General features: G+C 38.8%; 2 protein-coding genes across 5 annotated transcripts in view; one reads left to right on the top strand and one right to left on the bottom strand.

The window, feature by feature from the left end:
- Positions 1 to 4,151, top strand: part of slc12a2 (solute carrier family 12 member 2) — a 61,658-nt gene extending 57,507 nt beyond the window's left edge. For both annotated transcript variants that reach the window (XM_084693718.1, XM_084693717.1), the window contains one exon: positions 612 to 4,151. In XM_084693718.1, coding sequence (XP_084549844.1) covers positions 612 to 747 — 136 coding nt within the window. In that variant the 3' untranslated portion in view covers positions 748 to 4,151. The remainder of the gene's footprint in view (positions 1 to 611) is intronic.
- Positions 4,152 to 5,130: 979 nt separating this feature from the next.
- fbn2 (fibrillin 2) overlaps positions 5,131 to 16,649 on the bottom strand; it is a 98,738-nt gene continuing 87,219 nt past the window's right edge. For all 3 annotated transcript variants that reach the window (XM_084693495.1, XM_084693496.1, XM_084693494.1), the window contains 9 exons: positions 16,294 to 16,494; positions 15,928 to 16,089; positions 15,102 to 15,224; positions 12,358 to 12,474; positions 12,019 to 12,147; positions 10,823 to 10,942; positions 9,725 to 9,956; positions 9,244 to 9,406; positions 5,131 to 7,941 (listed from right to left, as the gene is read on the bottom strand). In XM_084693495.1, coding sequence (XP_084549621.1) covers positions 7,561 to 7,941; positions 9,244 to 9,406; positions 9,725 to 9,956; positions 10,823 to 10,942; positions 12,019 to 12,147; positions 12,358 to 12,474; positions 15,102 to 15,224; positions 15,928 to 16,089; positions 16,294 to 16,494 — 1,628 coding nt within the window. In that variant the 3' untranslated portion in view covers positions 5,131 to 7,560. The remainder of the gene's footprint in view (positions 7,942 to 9,243; positions 9,407 to 9,724; positions 9,957 to 10,822; positions 10,943 to 12,018; positions 12,148 to 12,357; positions 12,475 to 15,101; positions 15,225 to 15,927; positions 16,090 to 16,293; positions 16,495 to 16,649) is intronic.

Genomic DNA, 16,649 nt, shown 5'->3' with positions numbered 1-16,649 from the left:
TTGATACTTGCGTTTCAGATCGTCAAAATAGGGGGGTATGGCTATTATTGTAGGTAAATATATAATGTATTTTTAATGCAGAGTATTAAACATTTAAGGATGTATCCTTGTTGAGTAATGCAAGGATGTTCAGCTACTTTTTGTAACAGCCGTACAGGGCATGCAGTATTCATGATGTAACCGGAGTGCGCCCATTGAACTGTAGGTGCCAGCTTGACTCCTGACACAACAGGAGAGGAGACGGGCATATTGTGTTCAGAAGTGTCGGTCACAACATAAACAATCACATGGGTAGACAGGGTTTTTTTTAGAATACTGTGCTGGATGTGGGAATTAAACTGGTTGTGTCAAACAACCTGGTTTGGCCTGGCAGTGTGGCACAGTCTGGTTATTTTGTAAAAATTAATGCTAAGTGAAAATGAATTCTTTTTTTAATTGTATTTTTCTATGCAAAACACTAAACGTTGTGTCAATAGCAGGATTGCAGGCATTCTTAGACAGAAATGGTGGGTTATGGTCATGACCTGGGCCATCAGTATACACAAACTCTGTAAAATATTTTTGTCTTTTCATCTAACTTCCCCTTCCTTTTTCTTCTGGACCTCCAACAGGAGCATGCCCTTAGCCAGGAAGGGAACCGTGTCCAGTGCTCTTTACATGTCCTGGCTGGAGACTCTGTCCAAGGACCTCCCCCCTATCCTCCTGGTCCGCGGCAACCACCAGAGTGTCCTCACCTTTTACTCTTAAACACACACACACACACACACACACACACACGTGTGCTCCCTCTGGGAGCACCCACCCCTACTATCCCAGATCCAGCTTTAACTTATATATGCACCACAAACACACTCCATTGAAGATAAATACAGGTAGACATTGATGCGAGAAATGAAGATGATGATATTAATAATGATTAAAGAAATGTTGCCCCACCTTCCCCATGTGTGAAAAGGGGAATTTGGGTGAAGTTAGTAAACCCCCTCACTGATCAAAAAAAAATATATATATTTGTTTTATGGTGGTTGTAGAAGGTGGGGTTCGTTTTTGCACCCCTCAGCTATTTGATCTCCAATAATTTATCTGGCATGAAAGCACCTATACACTGAGTTGACATACCAATTATTATTAATATATTTATTCATGTATTCAGATCTGTTACTCTAAGTTAAGTGCTTTTTTAATAGCAATAATCATACTTTTTTCCTTGTTTGTCAGGAGAGAACCATGCAGAATTCTTTTCAACACCTTTTATAGCCTTATGGATGTGCCTTCCAAATGAATCACATTTAATTACACTCTCCCCAGATATTGCCAGGATGAAATACACATAAATGGATAGTTATGTGTTATTGGGTTTTTCTTTTATTTTACTCAAGTTAATTGTATAAAATTAGCAGGGTTTGCTGACTTGATGGCAACTCTGATGGTTCACTTGATGGAAACAGCTTTTTTCTTTCTCTTAACTAGTTGGTTTCTTTACTGGGCCTTTGTTTGTAATTTAGTTTGATAAAAATATTTTAAGTCTTCCTTAAAGCTGTTAAATAAAATGTGCAGAGTTTCTGCTATCTTGAAAATAGAAAATATAATTTCAAATTGCAGTGTCCCATGAATTGCATATTTTGTAGAACTGAAAGTACCATCCTGAGCTAATTATCTTAATTTAACATTTTAAAATGTAATTAAAAAAATGGCCAGCAGTTTTAGATTGGCCTTGCCAGTTGCCTTCTACAGCTGCTAGCACAAGTGTTTTTAATCAAACTAAAGAATGCCCCATTATCTTATGCCACCTGAATTCACAAGTTTGGATTGAACTTCATGTCCCTTCATTGAAGTGACTCTAAAAACTGGTATAGCCCTTCAGCCAGCCTATTTAAGACCATGCCTTAATGCTTGTAGTGTTGATTGTCCTTTTAATTTTTATTATAAGCCATACTGGTTGGATGATTGAACTAATTAGTATATTAAAGCTAGCTATGAAGGAGTAGAGCAGAAATGGAATGTAATGTCAGTCTTTATCCAGTATTTTGAATCAACTGTGTATGCATGTACTGTATATGTACTGTATAAACCATCATTATTTTGTCTTCATTTCACCCCCATTAGTGTGTTACAATAGCGCAGACTGGAATTTGTGCTTGCTGCAGGTTAGGCCATTGCTCAGAAAGTGCTGATTCGTGTTGATGCCTTTTTTGTCAGCGGACTGGCATTAACTCATTCTACAACAAACAAAGGTCCGGGACATATACTACGCTTGACCATTTGCCTGTCGGGCTATTTGTCTGCCAGCGAGATTCACCTAGTTGTTAGAATAATTGGAGGGGGTGCAAGTGGAAGCTATGGATAAGCATGTTTTGAAGTGGATACCAATTTTTACCTCTATGCAGTTGAGCTACTGTTGTATGAGTTTCAGATTTTAAATACCAATTTCTCATTTATATTAAAGTTAAATTCACCTCGCACTCAAGTTGGACCATTTAGGCTAGTTATAATGTGTCTGCACAATTAAATCCTGGTTTTTGAAGAACCACGTAGGGCCTTTCTCACAGGGCTGCAAAAGGTCCAAAGGAGGAGGCTATTGTAATGTCCTTTTCAAGGTGTTTTTAAGAATAGCCACTGCCATCAAACTACTGGATCAAAACAGGGTTATTTCTGTTCATAATGCACATGCCTTACACGCTGTCCATAGGTCAAATACTGTACGTCAAATATATTGTCATCCAATTCTTACCTAGTCCCCATTTATGCAATTTCTAAAGAAGAATGTGACTTTGGCGCAAGGTTTAGGTCAGTTGAATGTAAATCTGATCAACACATAGTGGGCGATTAACTTGGGGATACAGTCTTAACATCTGCAGAGTTTCTATTTTTATTTAACTTCTGCTGTGCGGGTTTCCTCACCTCATCTTCACACACTACAGCCGTTTCTATTTCAATTCCACATGGAAAATGCTTTGTATTTCAGGTTAATGTGTGATTAACACAGACATAACTGCATCTGCCCATCCATTATGTAGAAAATGAATATGGCATTATGAATGAATGTGTGTACACACATACACACTAGTGTATCAAAATATTACTTTAAGTTTGTGCAAAGCATGCAATTGGTTATCATTTTGTAATGGGTTGAGTGGGATCGTAACAGCTTTTTAGATTCCAGATGGTACAGTCTTACTTACTGATCTGTTCAGTGTGAAATATTCCCTCAGTTTGTTACAAAGCAACAATGTTACATAAAAAAACGGGTTACTCTGCATCTCTTTATATCTATATATCTATATATATATATATATATACATACAGAAAGTTAGGGTATCTTTGTCTAACCCTAAGATGTCACATAAACAAATATTTCCATTGATATGTTACAACCAAATAATGTGTTTGTGGGTGTGTGTTTTTCTGTTGCTGTATAGTCACACATTTAGAATGTGGGGGTTGTAAGAAGTGTCAATACTGTAGCCTTCCCCCCACCAAAATCTATTTAGCTGACTTGACACTACTGTGCTCTGTTTAAGAGATCAACAATGTTGTCTACTTATTTCCGCAATGCTATGTTCATACGGCTTCATCCTCTATGTATTTGTAGCCAAAGCCCCTCTTCCCTCTCCTCACTTCCATCTGTTGTGAATTGTGAGCCATGACTGTAAATGAAGAAGAGAAGTAATGGTCAAACTCATGACTAAACAATCCCCTTAGTTCACACTGTAAACGTTTGAAAAAAACTAACCTGTAAATAAACGTAGTGGTCTAACAAGATAAATTAAGGGAGTGGAATATTAATGGCAAATTAATATGGAGAAATATATATTTATTTTAGTTTAGCAATTTCTCCAAGTTTCAATTTTCTTATTTGTTTGGTTTTAAGTTAATTTGCATGTAATTTTTTTTTTTCTATTTTGATCTTTAGAAATGTTGTCTTTTGGTTTCTTTTTTCAGTCTGTACATTTCTATCTTTTATATGCCTTCAAAGAAAAGCTGTGTTGACAAAAGCAGTTCAACGGGATTTACCCAGCTGGTTGAAACAGTAATGTTTTGATATACTGTACTGTTAACTGTCACAGATATGCTTTTTTCTAACATTTTAACATTTAAGGTTATTAATACTTTGTATATCTTTATTGCAATAAATAAATCAAATAAATCAATTGATTGAAGCACCTGGGATTTTATTTTCCAATTGTTGCCAATATAGCAAATTGTATAGTAGTACATAAGTAGCTTTCATGAATAGCTTCTGTCAGGAAATGCACCTTTTAACCACCTACTGATCATGTTCATTGTGAACAAGCTCAGTATTCTGATGTGGCTCATCAAAATAATATTTAAGGGCTTTGGGATTCTAGGTTTTAAAATTGGGCGTGCAAAGGGTAGTGAATTATTTATTTTTTGCTTCAAAAAAACATGCTCAAAATTAATAGTAAATCTTAAAATTGTAAAAGTACAACAAACCATGACAGAACATACAACTCAGACATCACTTACAAATTTTCTAAAATCATTTTTTTTTTTTTTTTGTACATTAATTTGAAAATGTAATTTTTTTCATCCCAACAGTAGGGGATGCAAATGCACCCGTGGTAAAATCGCCTATGCTGAAGTGGTATTTATGTAGTCACAAGTTCAAAATACAGTGACACAAGTTAATAAAGTTATAATCGGTTTCCTTTGTCAGTAAATGGTTGACACTTTTCATAAACCTTTTATAAAGAAAGGAAATGCAATCTGTCAGTCCTCATCAAGGCAAGTCTTTAGTTAAGACGTCACTTCCTCGTTCCGTGATTTGGGTAACACTGAACTTGGGTCACTAACCCAAGTAAATGGTGACAAGTAAATGTTAAATCCTGTTAGGGTGCTTTTTGCTGTCACATTGAATTGCTATTTGAATAAGGAAATTGGAAATATGCAATGTATTAAGATTTCATTTAAAATGCTTTTCAAAATCATTCAAACTGAATTTGGATTGCATTTCCACTATGTGCGTTGAATTGTCATTTGAAAAATGCAAAAAATAATCAAATAAACTTCCATATTCTGCTGCCTGCTAATTCAAGCTAATATATTGTCACACATCACCCAACTATAACAGTTACAAACCTCACACAAACCAAGGAAGAGCTTTGTTCTACTCTCCAATAAAGATAATTATTGGAGGCTTTAGCGTGCATGTCAAGATGATGCTTAAGCTGACCAGCTGAGCTGCTCTTTGAAGCGGCCTGTGTGTTATCCCCTCATTAAACTGCCATTGTTTGACCATTGCCCAAGCCCTTCAAAGATTAGCATGCAGAGCTAACGGTTCTCATGCCAGATCTGTCCCAAATGCCCCTATCCCATTACTGAAAAATCCAATCCTCCAATTAACTGGTAAGCAACGTTTTTATGCATTATATACATACAGCTTATACCTAGGCCTATAGGCTACATTGCAGGCTGTGGCGTGAAACTTCAGGTATATTGTTTTCATTCATGGCGTTGCCTGACTTTTGTAGTGTAAAAGGGTGTTTTGTAATTTCATGGAACGTCATTGTACAGTATGTGCAAGATGTGCCAACACTGTTCCTATCTTAATTTATAATATACCATTGTGTGGCGCAGGGGCATAGCCAGAATAATATTTTTGGGTAGGCCTAGAGAAATATGGATAGGCATATTTTCAGTTTTTCTTATTTCTTACGCAAAGTAAAAAATAGATATTTCAAGTAAATCTGAGATATTTTCATTTATGGGTAGGCCTTGGAACAAATTGGGTAGGCCTGTGCCTACCCGTGGCTACGCCCTGGTGTGGCGCATATGTTCAGTTTTCTAGTAATAATTATTTGTTTATTGGAACTGACCACAATTTAGATGTTGATAAACACCGCCACCACGTGGTTGGATATTTGCAAGAACTCCATGTTCATTAGACCTAGTACAGCTCAGACCTACAGCTCAAATATTTGATATTTTGTTAGTTGTCCATGTGATAAAAATTCAATGCAGTTTGTCGAAAACACATCTACTCAAAAAATATTTACAGAGAATAAATCAACATCAGTACAAAGATTCACAATGCGTCTGCAATGTTTTGGCGGGATCTTTTTGGTGGAGGGTTTAATATTTTCCGACACATTTTGCACTATAGCACAGTTTCAACATAGTCCTAAACATAATTTTGTTAATGCTGACACTATACATTACTATCACTGTTCAGTGTTGGCATTTGAACATGATTGCATAAATAAAACACATTTTGTTAGTAGAATGTTTATTGTACAAAAATAGGCCACTGCATTTATTTACACAGAATTGTATCCCAGTTAGAAATTCCTCAGAAATGTATGTAAACAAAAGCTAAATCACCCAAAACACATACAAATATTATTTTACCTGTTGGTCGCTTTTGTGTCGTCATACATATTGTGAAATTAGTCATTTACATTTGGGTTAAAACTACTGTTAATGTTTAGCCTACTTGTTGACTTCTCAAGTATGGCCATATTTGGAATGTACATTTATAATGTTCTTGTTTATTGTTGTTATTAGCAGTGTTGTTCATTCTTTATCTTATGGAAATGTATTTGGTGGTTCTCTTTCAATTATTGTAAGTCAAAATTAAAGTCATTTTCCTCTTCCTCTAAATATTTATGCGCAACACAATGATTTGATCAAAATACATGTGTTCATGTGGACTTTGGTATTTTGCTTTCTATGGTTGTAAATACTCTTTCGTTTTGGCTTATTCTAACTGAAACTCAAATAACCAGTATGTAAATATTATGATTAATTTGTTGCAATTTCCCAAAGAATATCTGTGCAAAAATAGTGTGAGGTAATATTGCAAAATGTTGTACACCTACTGTACACTTACAGAGTGGGAATGTACGCACTTGTTAACATGGTTATTGGAGCAGGTGGTCATTATTTCCCTTTTTGTGTAATTTTATTAAACATGACTTTCTCCATTGTGTGCCTCTTAAATACTACATAATTTGCTAAGTACTAAAATAAATTACAAAACTTAGGTTACTAAACTGAAATTAAGATTGTTATTATGTACATATAAGTGGATACAAAGCTTGATTACTGCATCTCATTTATGATTAATTGCATTAATAAAAAGGGCTAATTGTCATTATAAAGGCACCATGAAACCCAGTTGCATACAATTTTCAGAGTGTTCTACGATGACAAACATCCTCTTACCTATCCTGAATTCTTCACAATCTGACAGCCACAGTATTATAAATCCATGCCAACAATGATGTGCAGTCTCAGTTCACTCAACATGTACGGCAATGTTATCAACAATCTAGGACTAGGTCAATGAAATTAAGCAAGATCTGTCTGTTTCGACACAAAAATCTTACTATGTGGTTATTTAACAAACCATTCTGCACACGGGGCCATGGCATAAGGTCACTGAAAGGCTTCAATCAGCTTTCTTTCTTTTCCTATAGAGACAATCATATTCTTCTTTCAGGTAAAAAATATGATTGGGAAGAAGCAATTCAGTCTTATATATTTGGCTAATATTGAACAGGAACGCACCACTGCAAACAAGGGTGTCTATTCACCCATTTACTGCAGTCGGATATGCAGTCGCATGCGCAGGTTCTCTCCCAGCTCCCCTGTGAGGTAGTCTTGATCTCTGTGGTCTTCCAGCTCTTTGAGCTGTACTTTACCATAGAGCAGGGAGCTGTTGATCTCTAGCATGTACTCCTGTGGTAAAGTGGCCACCTTCCTCTTGGTGCTGTGCAGGTAGCTGAGGCCGTGACGCCTCTGGATGTGGAACTGGCCGTCCTGGTTCCCTGTGGCGATGACATAGTGAACGTGTCCCGAGAGGGGCTTGATGGCAGGCATCAGTTGCAGGATGTGCTGCTTGGGGTTGAGTTGAGATGCGTTTAGGACCAGGGTGAGGAGCATCTCCATGTCCAAACTAGCGAGGCTGACCTGGATGTCCTGAAAAGATGAGTTACATAGATACACACATGTAACACACATACCCACAAAAGGGCTTGTGTATTTAAGACAGGAAAAAAACCTTAGAGAAGAATGAGCTCAGACATGACTAAACAGAAACCCAGGAATTAAGATTGGTGAACACCACACAATAGGGCCTTTCTGGTGATATCAAGTTTTAAAATGTCTTCAAATAAAGGTCCAAAGGCTCCTCGTAAATGACCAACACAGTAATACAATTCTGTTTCTTTTATTACAAAGAATCACCCTACTGTTGGCTAAACATCACTTTATGACAGAACTCTCTGTTAGCCTAAGAGTTTTACATGTATGTATGTGTATGTGTGTGTGAGTGTATGTGTGTGTGTGTGTATCTGTATGTGTGTGTGTGTACGTGTTAGGGATGGGCATTCGATTAAATTGTCGTAATCGATCGTCGGGAGAATTAACGATCGATTTTCGATTAATCATTAACATTTTTATATTAATACTCACTATTTATAGGCCAAATCAAAATGCAGTGAAAATAGATAATACACAACGTGTCGCATTGAGATCTGTATTACAAGAAGAACAACTATTTCTGTAACTCCTAGAAGCGGAGCCGACAGCTAGAAGCCGGTGCTCAAACACAACTGACACTCGTTTTTTTCCGGCTAATTAACAAAGCTTCATAGAAAACTTCGCCCTCAACAATACTTAAGGGTAGCATATCCATCTCGATGGACTTGCAGATCCGTTGGGTAATTTTCTCTGCTCGTTGTGCATCGCAGCTCCTCGGTGCTAACACCGAGAGCAGGATGCACCGCCACTAACCAGGGTCGGATGTACGTTCTTCAAGTGGTACATCATTTGAGTCGTGGAGGAGTTGTATTTATACTCAGCTTTGCAGTGTTGGCAGTGAACAAAGTAATTTTTAAGTCAAAATAGTCTCACGCTACACTTCGCCGGAAACTCGCCGGTAACTGAGTAGGCCTGTGGCGTTTTTTCCCAAACATTGGCTTTGTTTGGTAAAATGTTTAATCCTGCCACATAGCGAAATCCATAGCATTCCTTCAAGACTCAGACAACGCAACGGAACACGCATTAGTTTTATCGATGAACAAATAATGTCATCGACGAAATTCTTAATGATCGATAATCGATCGTCGATTAATTATGCCCATCCCTAGTACGTGTATCTGTGTGTGTACAGTACCAGTCAAAAGTTTGGTTACATGGGAAAATGTGTCCAAACTTTTGACTAGTACTGTAAGTTTTTTCAATAGAAAAAATCTGGACCTTCAAGGGTGCCACTCCTACCTCTGCTGTTTGGTTGGTGCTGCGTCTCTTGCGGCCATTCTTCTTGGGGTAACTGTTGATCTTGCACTCATAGCAGGTATCCGGAGAAAGAGCGTTATCCTCCTCTCCTGTGTCCACAGGCCCGTATTGGTCCTTTCCAAAACCCACACCGGTCACACAGTGACTGGAAAACAAACTCAAGGGTTAACATACGGTGGAATTAGAATCCCATTATTGATGGTAAAAAAATATACAATCTGATATGGGTACTGTGAATCACATGAATCACACAAAAGCATACACATATACACGTACACACATATGTATCCGCATCCAAGCACACCAAAGCTCAAGAATTTGTACACAAAGACTTTTGATTATAATACCATACCAGATGAAACTGATAAAATAGCTGAGGCATCTCAACAGCCACACTAGGATGGATGCATATCCATCTGACTAATCTAGCAAGCAAGTTTAAATGTATTCTTCCAGTCCGTACCCTTGGCCAACACGGTAGTACCCTGGAGGGCAACCACATAGGTAACCCCCCTCAGTGTTGGAGCAGCCATAGTTGCAGGGGTTCTTGCGTGAGGAGCACTCGTTGACATCCTCACAACTGCTAGAGAACTGGTCAAAGTTGTAGCCTGAGGGGCAGGCACACTTAAAGCTACCCAGCGTGTTGTAACAGGAGGCTGAGCCACAGCTGCCGGGGTTGGAGCACTCGTTCTCATCTGGGAAAACAAGGAAGTGAGGAAGAGATACAGAAAGGAAAATTGTTATTGCATTGAAATACCGCATGTTCACTGAATGTGCCTTGTCACTAATGAGTGTCTGAATATCACTGAATACAATTTTGTCAAGGGAAATGTGGTATTCAGACTGGCTCCCTGAATTGCCTATTCCATTTGCCCTCACCACTGGTACGTTTTCTTAATGTCCAACAGGTGGAACTGTTGACATACATGGCACAGATATTCAATACACCTGTGTTTTCCATTTCTGTTGGCTGCAAGCTTGAAGCTACTACATTCACTTGCTTCTGCCAGACAACATACACAGACTCGTATGATCCTGAATCATAAAATAGGTCATGTGTCTCTGGAAAAAAGAATGAATTCATAAAAAATGCACAAAATACATTTTGTCATGTAATTAGTCCCAGGGAATAAAACTAATGATTTATGGAAGAATGCTGTTCAAAGCTTTTGTAAATGACTTCAATGTAGCACACCATTGTTGACATGAACCTGATGCTATTAAACCAACACAAGGTTAAGATCAGTGGTTCTGGTGTAAACACCCAACTATATGACAGATTGATAGTAAACTGAACGTCTACTATATTTATGGGTTTATTTTCAACAGCTACTTCACTGCTGAGACAAGGTGAAAGCACATCTGTATTCAAATATTCAGTATAAGAAACCTTTCCACAATAGGGGGAATACTGAATTTACATTACATACCTCAAATCTGCATACTACTATATGTTTAAGTACAGTAATATATTAAACATGATTTCAAATTATTGAGTTAGAATAACTAATAAATAAATAAATAAGCTTTGCTTTCGGCTGTGTGTGTTTGTGTTTCTCACCCACACACTGGTTCCACTGGTAGTGCTGTGTGTAGCCCTGAGGGCAGCTACAACGGTATCCCCCCAACATGTTCTGACACCCGTGCTGACATCTGTGGTTGCTCTCGCACTCGTCCACGTCTGCAAGTCAACATGGGAACTAATTAGCCTGTTGCTAATGGACATTATAGCAGCATTGCCATCATCCCTTTCTCTTCATTAACACATGTGGTTAACCTAAACTACAGTCATCTCAAGCATATTGTTATATTTGTCCATGCAGTAAGGGAGGTCAAAAGGTTCACAACAGGAACTAAACTTCATCAAGATCTGTTGACCTTGTTAAACCACACAATCACACGTGTGTTCTTGGTTTTTGATAGTGATTGGGATGGGTCACAACTGTATGTTTAACACTCATGCATTTGCCAATGTGTATGATACATAGAGTACACCCCAGAAATACAGCATTTGCAAATACAGAAGTAACTGATTAAGGTTGAAATTAGTTCTCATTACTGTCTCTGAAATCTTTGTGTATTTGTGTATGTATTTCCGTCATTGTATATCCAACTGCAGCATCTGAAATCCCTTTAAATCTTTAGATAACTAATCATTTGATAGAAAATGTACAATTTATTGTAGATTGATTAAAACAATCCAAAACACATCAAAACATGTGTACTGCTTTTAAGTAACTCAAGCCAGGTAAATGCTAGCTCAAGGCCAGGGAATTAATTGAACACACTCCTTTTAAAGAGGATTTGCAAGTTTAGACTTTATCACTTTCCTGTGTGTGTACGAGGGTTTGATTACGACTTAATGAGCTGGCATAACAATGCCAAACAATCCATTAGTCAATGTGCAGTCAAATTTGGATCAAGTCTCATTCATCTATGTAAAACTAGAGAAAAGTTTCATCAAAATGTTTAACTAAATCAACAAACATTTTTATGATAAAGGCAGCCTGTTGCTGGTAGTGCTGGGTGTATGAAATGCATATGTAGCATGTAGGCATATTCGGATGTCATGTGTAATTCATATGCCATTTTATTTGCTTGTTTTCATAATCCATTGAAACTATGGGGAAATCTTCTGAAATGATTGTTAAAACTAAACTATTTGTAAATATGTGATGACAGTATGAGTAGATGTTACTGTGATGTGTTACTTGAATGGGTCTTGGCGGTATAATCATGGGTACTGTGGGGACATACCTTTACAGTTTAGACCAGTGTTGTCCAGAGAGTACCCATGCTGGCACTCACATGCAAAGCTACCGGGAGAATTCTGACATATGCCCTTAGCTCCACACAGAGAGGCCTCTGACACACACTCATTGTTGTCTGAAAGGAGGTGAGAGAGAGACAGAGACACAGAGAGAGATGAGAAGTCACTGGAGGACATGAGAGGCATTCCTTAATTATATATGCTGAAGGAATTTAATTAGTCAAAATTACACCTCGTCCATTTTTAAGACAGTTGCCCCTTTTGACAAGGCCAACAGTTGACAGACTCAATTTGATCTGAAGACTCATCTATGTAGACCACCTCACCAATGCAGGCGGTGTGGTGTTGGGTGAAGCCTGGGGGACACTTGCAGGTAAAGCCCCCCACCGTGTTCACACACAGAAACTGGCAGTTGTGTCTCTTGGTCTGGCACTCGTCTAGGTCTGACATAAACATGGGGGGTGGGGGAGGGGGGAGCACTGTGTTATCCAACATGTCATTGCAAACCTTATTACAAACCCATTAGGTACCACGATGTTGACCCCTTTCAAAGGACAGAGAGGACACTATGCCCTAGTCCTGGTCATTCAACTGAGGTTTCATGGTTCGTCAACCTCTCCATTCAAGCATGATAATAAGAGGCTTTCAACACATCTTAATATTGGCAGATAAGGTGAGAGATAAACTGCTAGTTCTGGCTGTCACATCACCTGACTACAGTTACTCAATAAACAAAAGTTGACTTCAAACCATGCTAAGACTTCTCCATTCTGGTTCTGGTTTGTATGTATTTGTGTTTTGTCTGTTTTCTCCCTGTCTTTGTTTTCTTTCACTCAACCTCGTAGAATCCAGCTTTGTGAATCCTGATATATTCATGCCGGTCCCCTCACTTATCCACTCACCTGGTTCCACCAAGACAACCAATCAGCAACACTACCTCTGTCTACAAAGGCCGCTCCCTCCAACAGCACAGAGGCCTGTTCCATAAAGCCAGTTTACCAAATAAGCCAGACTTATGTCAGTTGGTCTGACTGATTTCTAGTTCATTCGGTTCCATAAAGCTTGCTCAACGTAGTTCAAACTTAGGCTGCGAAACTAGTCTGGTCAGGGTCAGACTAACTGTCAGGTTTAGCGTGACTTGGTGCTTAACCAGACGTCCCTGTAACACTGACCCAACGGGAAAACAATAATTTACCACGTATATTCTCATTTTCTTATTCTCATCAGTTCAATCTGTTCAACATCGATACAAAATCAACTTAAATAGCCTACATAGGCTACAACATTTAGCCTAATTCATTAAACAATGACGAACAATGATTTGATACGCGCCACGTTAAATGTAGCCTATGGCTTGCCTAGTTTGTGATTTCAAATGTTTATTTGAAATCTATTATCTGAGTATAATTAGCATAGCTGTATAGTGGTTAACAGTAGTATACTGTTAACAACTATATTGTATTATACTGTATAATAGTATATTGCAAAACAAACCTAAATCCATATGCTACATCTATATCCTCCATTTTCCCGACACAACCATGTTAAAAAGTTAGGCTACTGGGTAATGTATTGAATAATAGTAGGCTATTTATTTAAAACAATGTCAAAAAAGTACATTTATATGTGTTTAGAGGGTGTCTGTTTTTTAAGTAACTAAAGGTCTAAGAAAGGACCTCAACCTACGTAGCCTATCGTTCACGTCAATCATGGCGTGTCGTTTCATTTTGATGAAGTGGTCAATGAGGGAGCTGTCATAGTACAAGGCTTGAAGGGAACGTTCTTTCTGGAAAAAAGTTACATGATTGTGTGCATTGCTTTTGCTGTTGTGGATTGTATGATCCATGTTTTACCTCTCGGGCTGCTTAAGAATAGGGTGCACGCACAAATAGCTTGACTACTTAAATCTGACTTGAATTAGTAAGATTGCGTGAGTTGAAATTGGCCTTTATGGAACCGCTTTAGGCCCGCTTGACTTGTTAAGCTAATTCAAGTCTGGTTTGGGACTTTAAGTCCAACTTATTTGAATGGCCTTTATGGAACAGGCCCCAAGAGATCTGTTTGTTCACTACAGTTTGTGGGTTAAGTGAGTCTCTTTGGAGAGAATCCTGTGTAAGGAGCGAGTGACACCCATTGTACCTTTGTTTAGTTAGTGAAACGGCATATGGTTAGGCAGGTCAGGGCTGTTTTACTCAGTTCTTTTATTTGGCACCGCTCTCCGTTCCCTTGTATCCTTATTGAGGCCGTTAGTAAAAATAAACATTATTATTTCCGTTTACATCCCATGTGTCTGTTGTTCCCTTTGTTCCGTCCCGCTACCGCTTCCTTCATACTGCACGAGTGTGCATGTTAGCACAGAGTTGCATTCCCCTTTCCGCCCTACACATCCAGGGGATGGTATGTGACACTGCCATACCAAAGAGCAATGTCTTGCCTTCTCGCAATAAACATGGGCTTGTTTTTGAGGCGTTAACCACTGAACAATTACTTCACTTAGTCCACTGTCATGGAAAACAAAAGGGCTTGATCTTTAGACCTTTTTTTTACCTTTATTTTGCCAGGAAGGTCCCATTGAGATTAAAAACCTATTTTTCATGGGAGACCTGGCCAAGACAGGCAGCAACATAAGAACCCATAGTTACAGACAGAAGAACACAGAATGAGACAAGTAAAAAAAAAAAAAGTCAGTTACATAACCTGGTTAATTTGAAAACCTTTGACATTTTTGGGAACCTGCCTCCATTTCTTTCATTTTAAATTTAAAAGCAGTAAGTGGTATCAGTTCTCTGAGTTTTAAATCATTCTGCAACACATTCCATAATAAGGGTGTACACATAAAAGCCATTTTTCCCATTTCCGTTCTGGCATTTGGGCATAAGCGAGCATAAAGAAGTCCTGAGAACCCAAGGAGTATTAGCTGGCACTTTTCTGCATGATGAAAACATACAGGTAGTTTGGGAGCAGACCAAGGACTGCCTTATAAATGAAGGTGTACCAATGACAGAGCCTACGGGTGACCAAGGCAGGCCATTCTACACAAGAGTATAACTCACAGTAGTATTTTATTTACCTTTGCAAGTTCTGCCATCTTCCTGGAGCAGGTATCCACGTGGACACGAGCAGGAATAACTGCCCTCAGTGTTCTTACAGATGAAGTTGCACGGCTTGGGGGACATGGCACACTCATCAAGGTCTGAGAGGAGGATTATATTAAAAAAAGGAACATATAATGTCATGGATGTAAATATAAATGAATTATAGTATTCAATATAACATTTAGATACCGGACAGGCCGTGGGAATGGCAAAGGCTGTGGCTGTTAGGAGTCTCTGCACATTTAGGTACATCTGAATATCTGCCTTCTGATTCACTGTATGCACTTTACCTTCAATGTGGGGTAACCAAACATTAAAGGCAGGGTAGGTTATGTTGTTGAGAAGCTTTTTTTGACACATTTGCTGAAATAAACTTTACATCTTGATAGCAACCAATAAGTTCAAAGAATTGACAGTAAAATGAAATCAATATTATATCTGTGGGAGTTGCAGGACTGTAATAAACACGACCAATCATTAAGGTCGGATCGGCACTAATGATTGGATGGCATTCGGTCGGATCGGCACTAATGATTGGACAGGCCACTTGTCTGTCTGCCTCCCAGCAGTAGTCAGGCACATTCATGCGTTTTTGAGGAGTGGCTTTTAAGGGAGGGGGTGGAATATTTTGGTTTGAATCCTTTCAATGTCTAGCTAAAATGATTAGGTTGGCCAAACTTGTCTATTCTGGGTTCAAAGTAAGTTATACATATAACCATCTCTGAATTACTTTTTCCGTTCATCATCAATCATACATTTAGTCTCCAGAGCTATGTTGGTAAAGATGTGTGTCTTACTCACCAATGCAGGCAGTGCCAGTGATGCAGGCAGTGCCAGTGATGCAGGCAGAGCCAGTGATGGTTGATGCGTAGCCAGGTTGGCAGTGGCAGCGGTAGGAGCCCATTGTGTTGATGCAGCGGCCATTTTTACAGGCATCAGGGATGACCTTACACTCATCTATATCTGTAGTGAGAGAGTATGAGAGCTTATTTGCTATAAAGGTACTTGGTACCAAGTCAAGTACAAAATGTATCTTTATTTTTCTGAACCCAAAAAGAGAAAAATGTTTACATTTAAATCTTTATTTTGCAATTCTCAAGTCATTACCACCACAAGGCTCAGCAATGTTGACCCCACACTCCTTTGACCCTGACCCCTTCTCCTCACCTGTGCCATCAGTGGCGTACCCTGGCCCGTGGGGACAGAGCTTTCTGTAGTGGGCAGTGCCAGGTAGGGGACAGAGCTCGCACTGGTTGCCCCAGCCACGGCCGCCGTCGCAGCAGCACTGGGACTTGGTGGTGCGGCTGCTGGAGGACATCTGGCACATTGTCTGGAGCACCTCGGTGAAGCAGAAGCCCTCCCTGTAGTCTGGTGGGCGAAAAGGAGAGTTATACTGTACTGTTTTTGTTTCTGCTGCATTCTTCTTCTGCTTTCCTTGTTGTGAGTCTAACCTTAGCTTTAAAACATGATATGAGATATCTCGTATGCTTCATGATACATCAACCAGAATTTTTCACTGAATC

This window comes from Hypomesus nipponensis, chromosome 27 (genome assembly GCF_054491055.1).
Source record: "Hypomesus nipponensis isolate SF chromosome 27, ASM5449105v1, whole genome shotgun sequence".
In the NCBI taxonomy this organism is placed as follows: domain Eukaryota; kingdom Metazoa; phylum Chordata; class Actinopteri; order Osmeriformes; family Osmeridae; genus Hypomesus; species Hypomesus nipponensis.
This window is presented reverse-complemented; position numbering and strand designations above follow the sequence as displayed.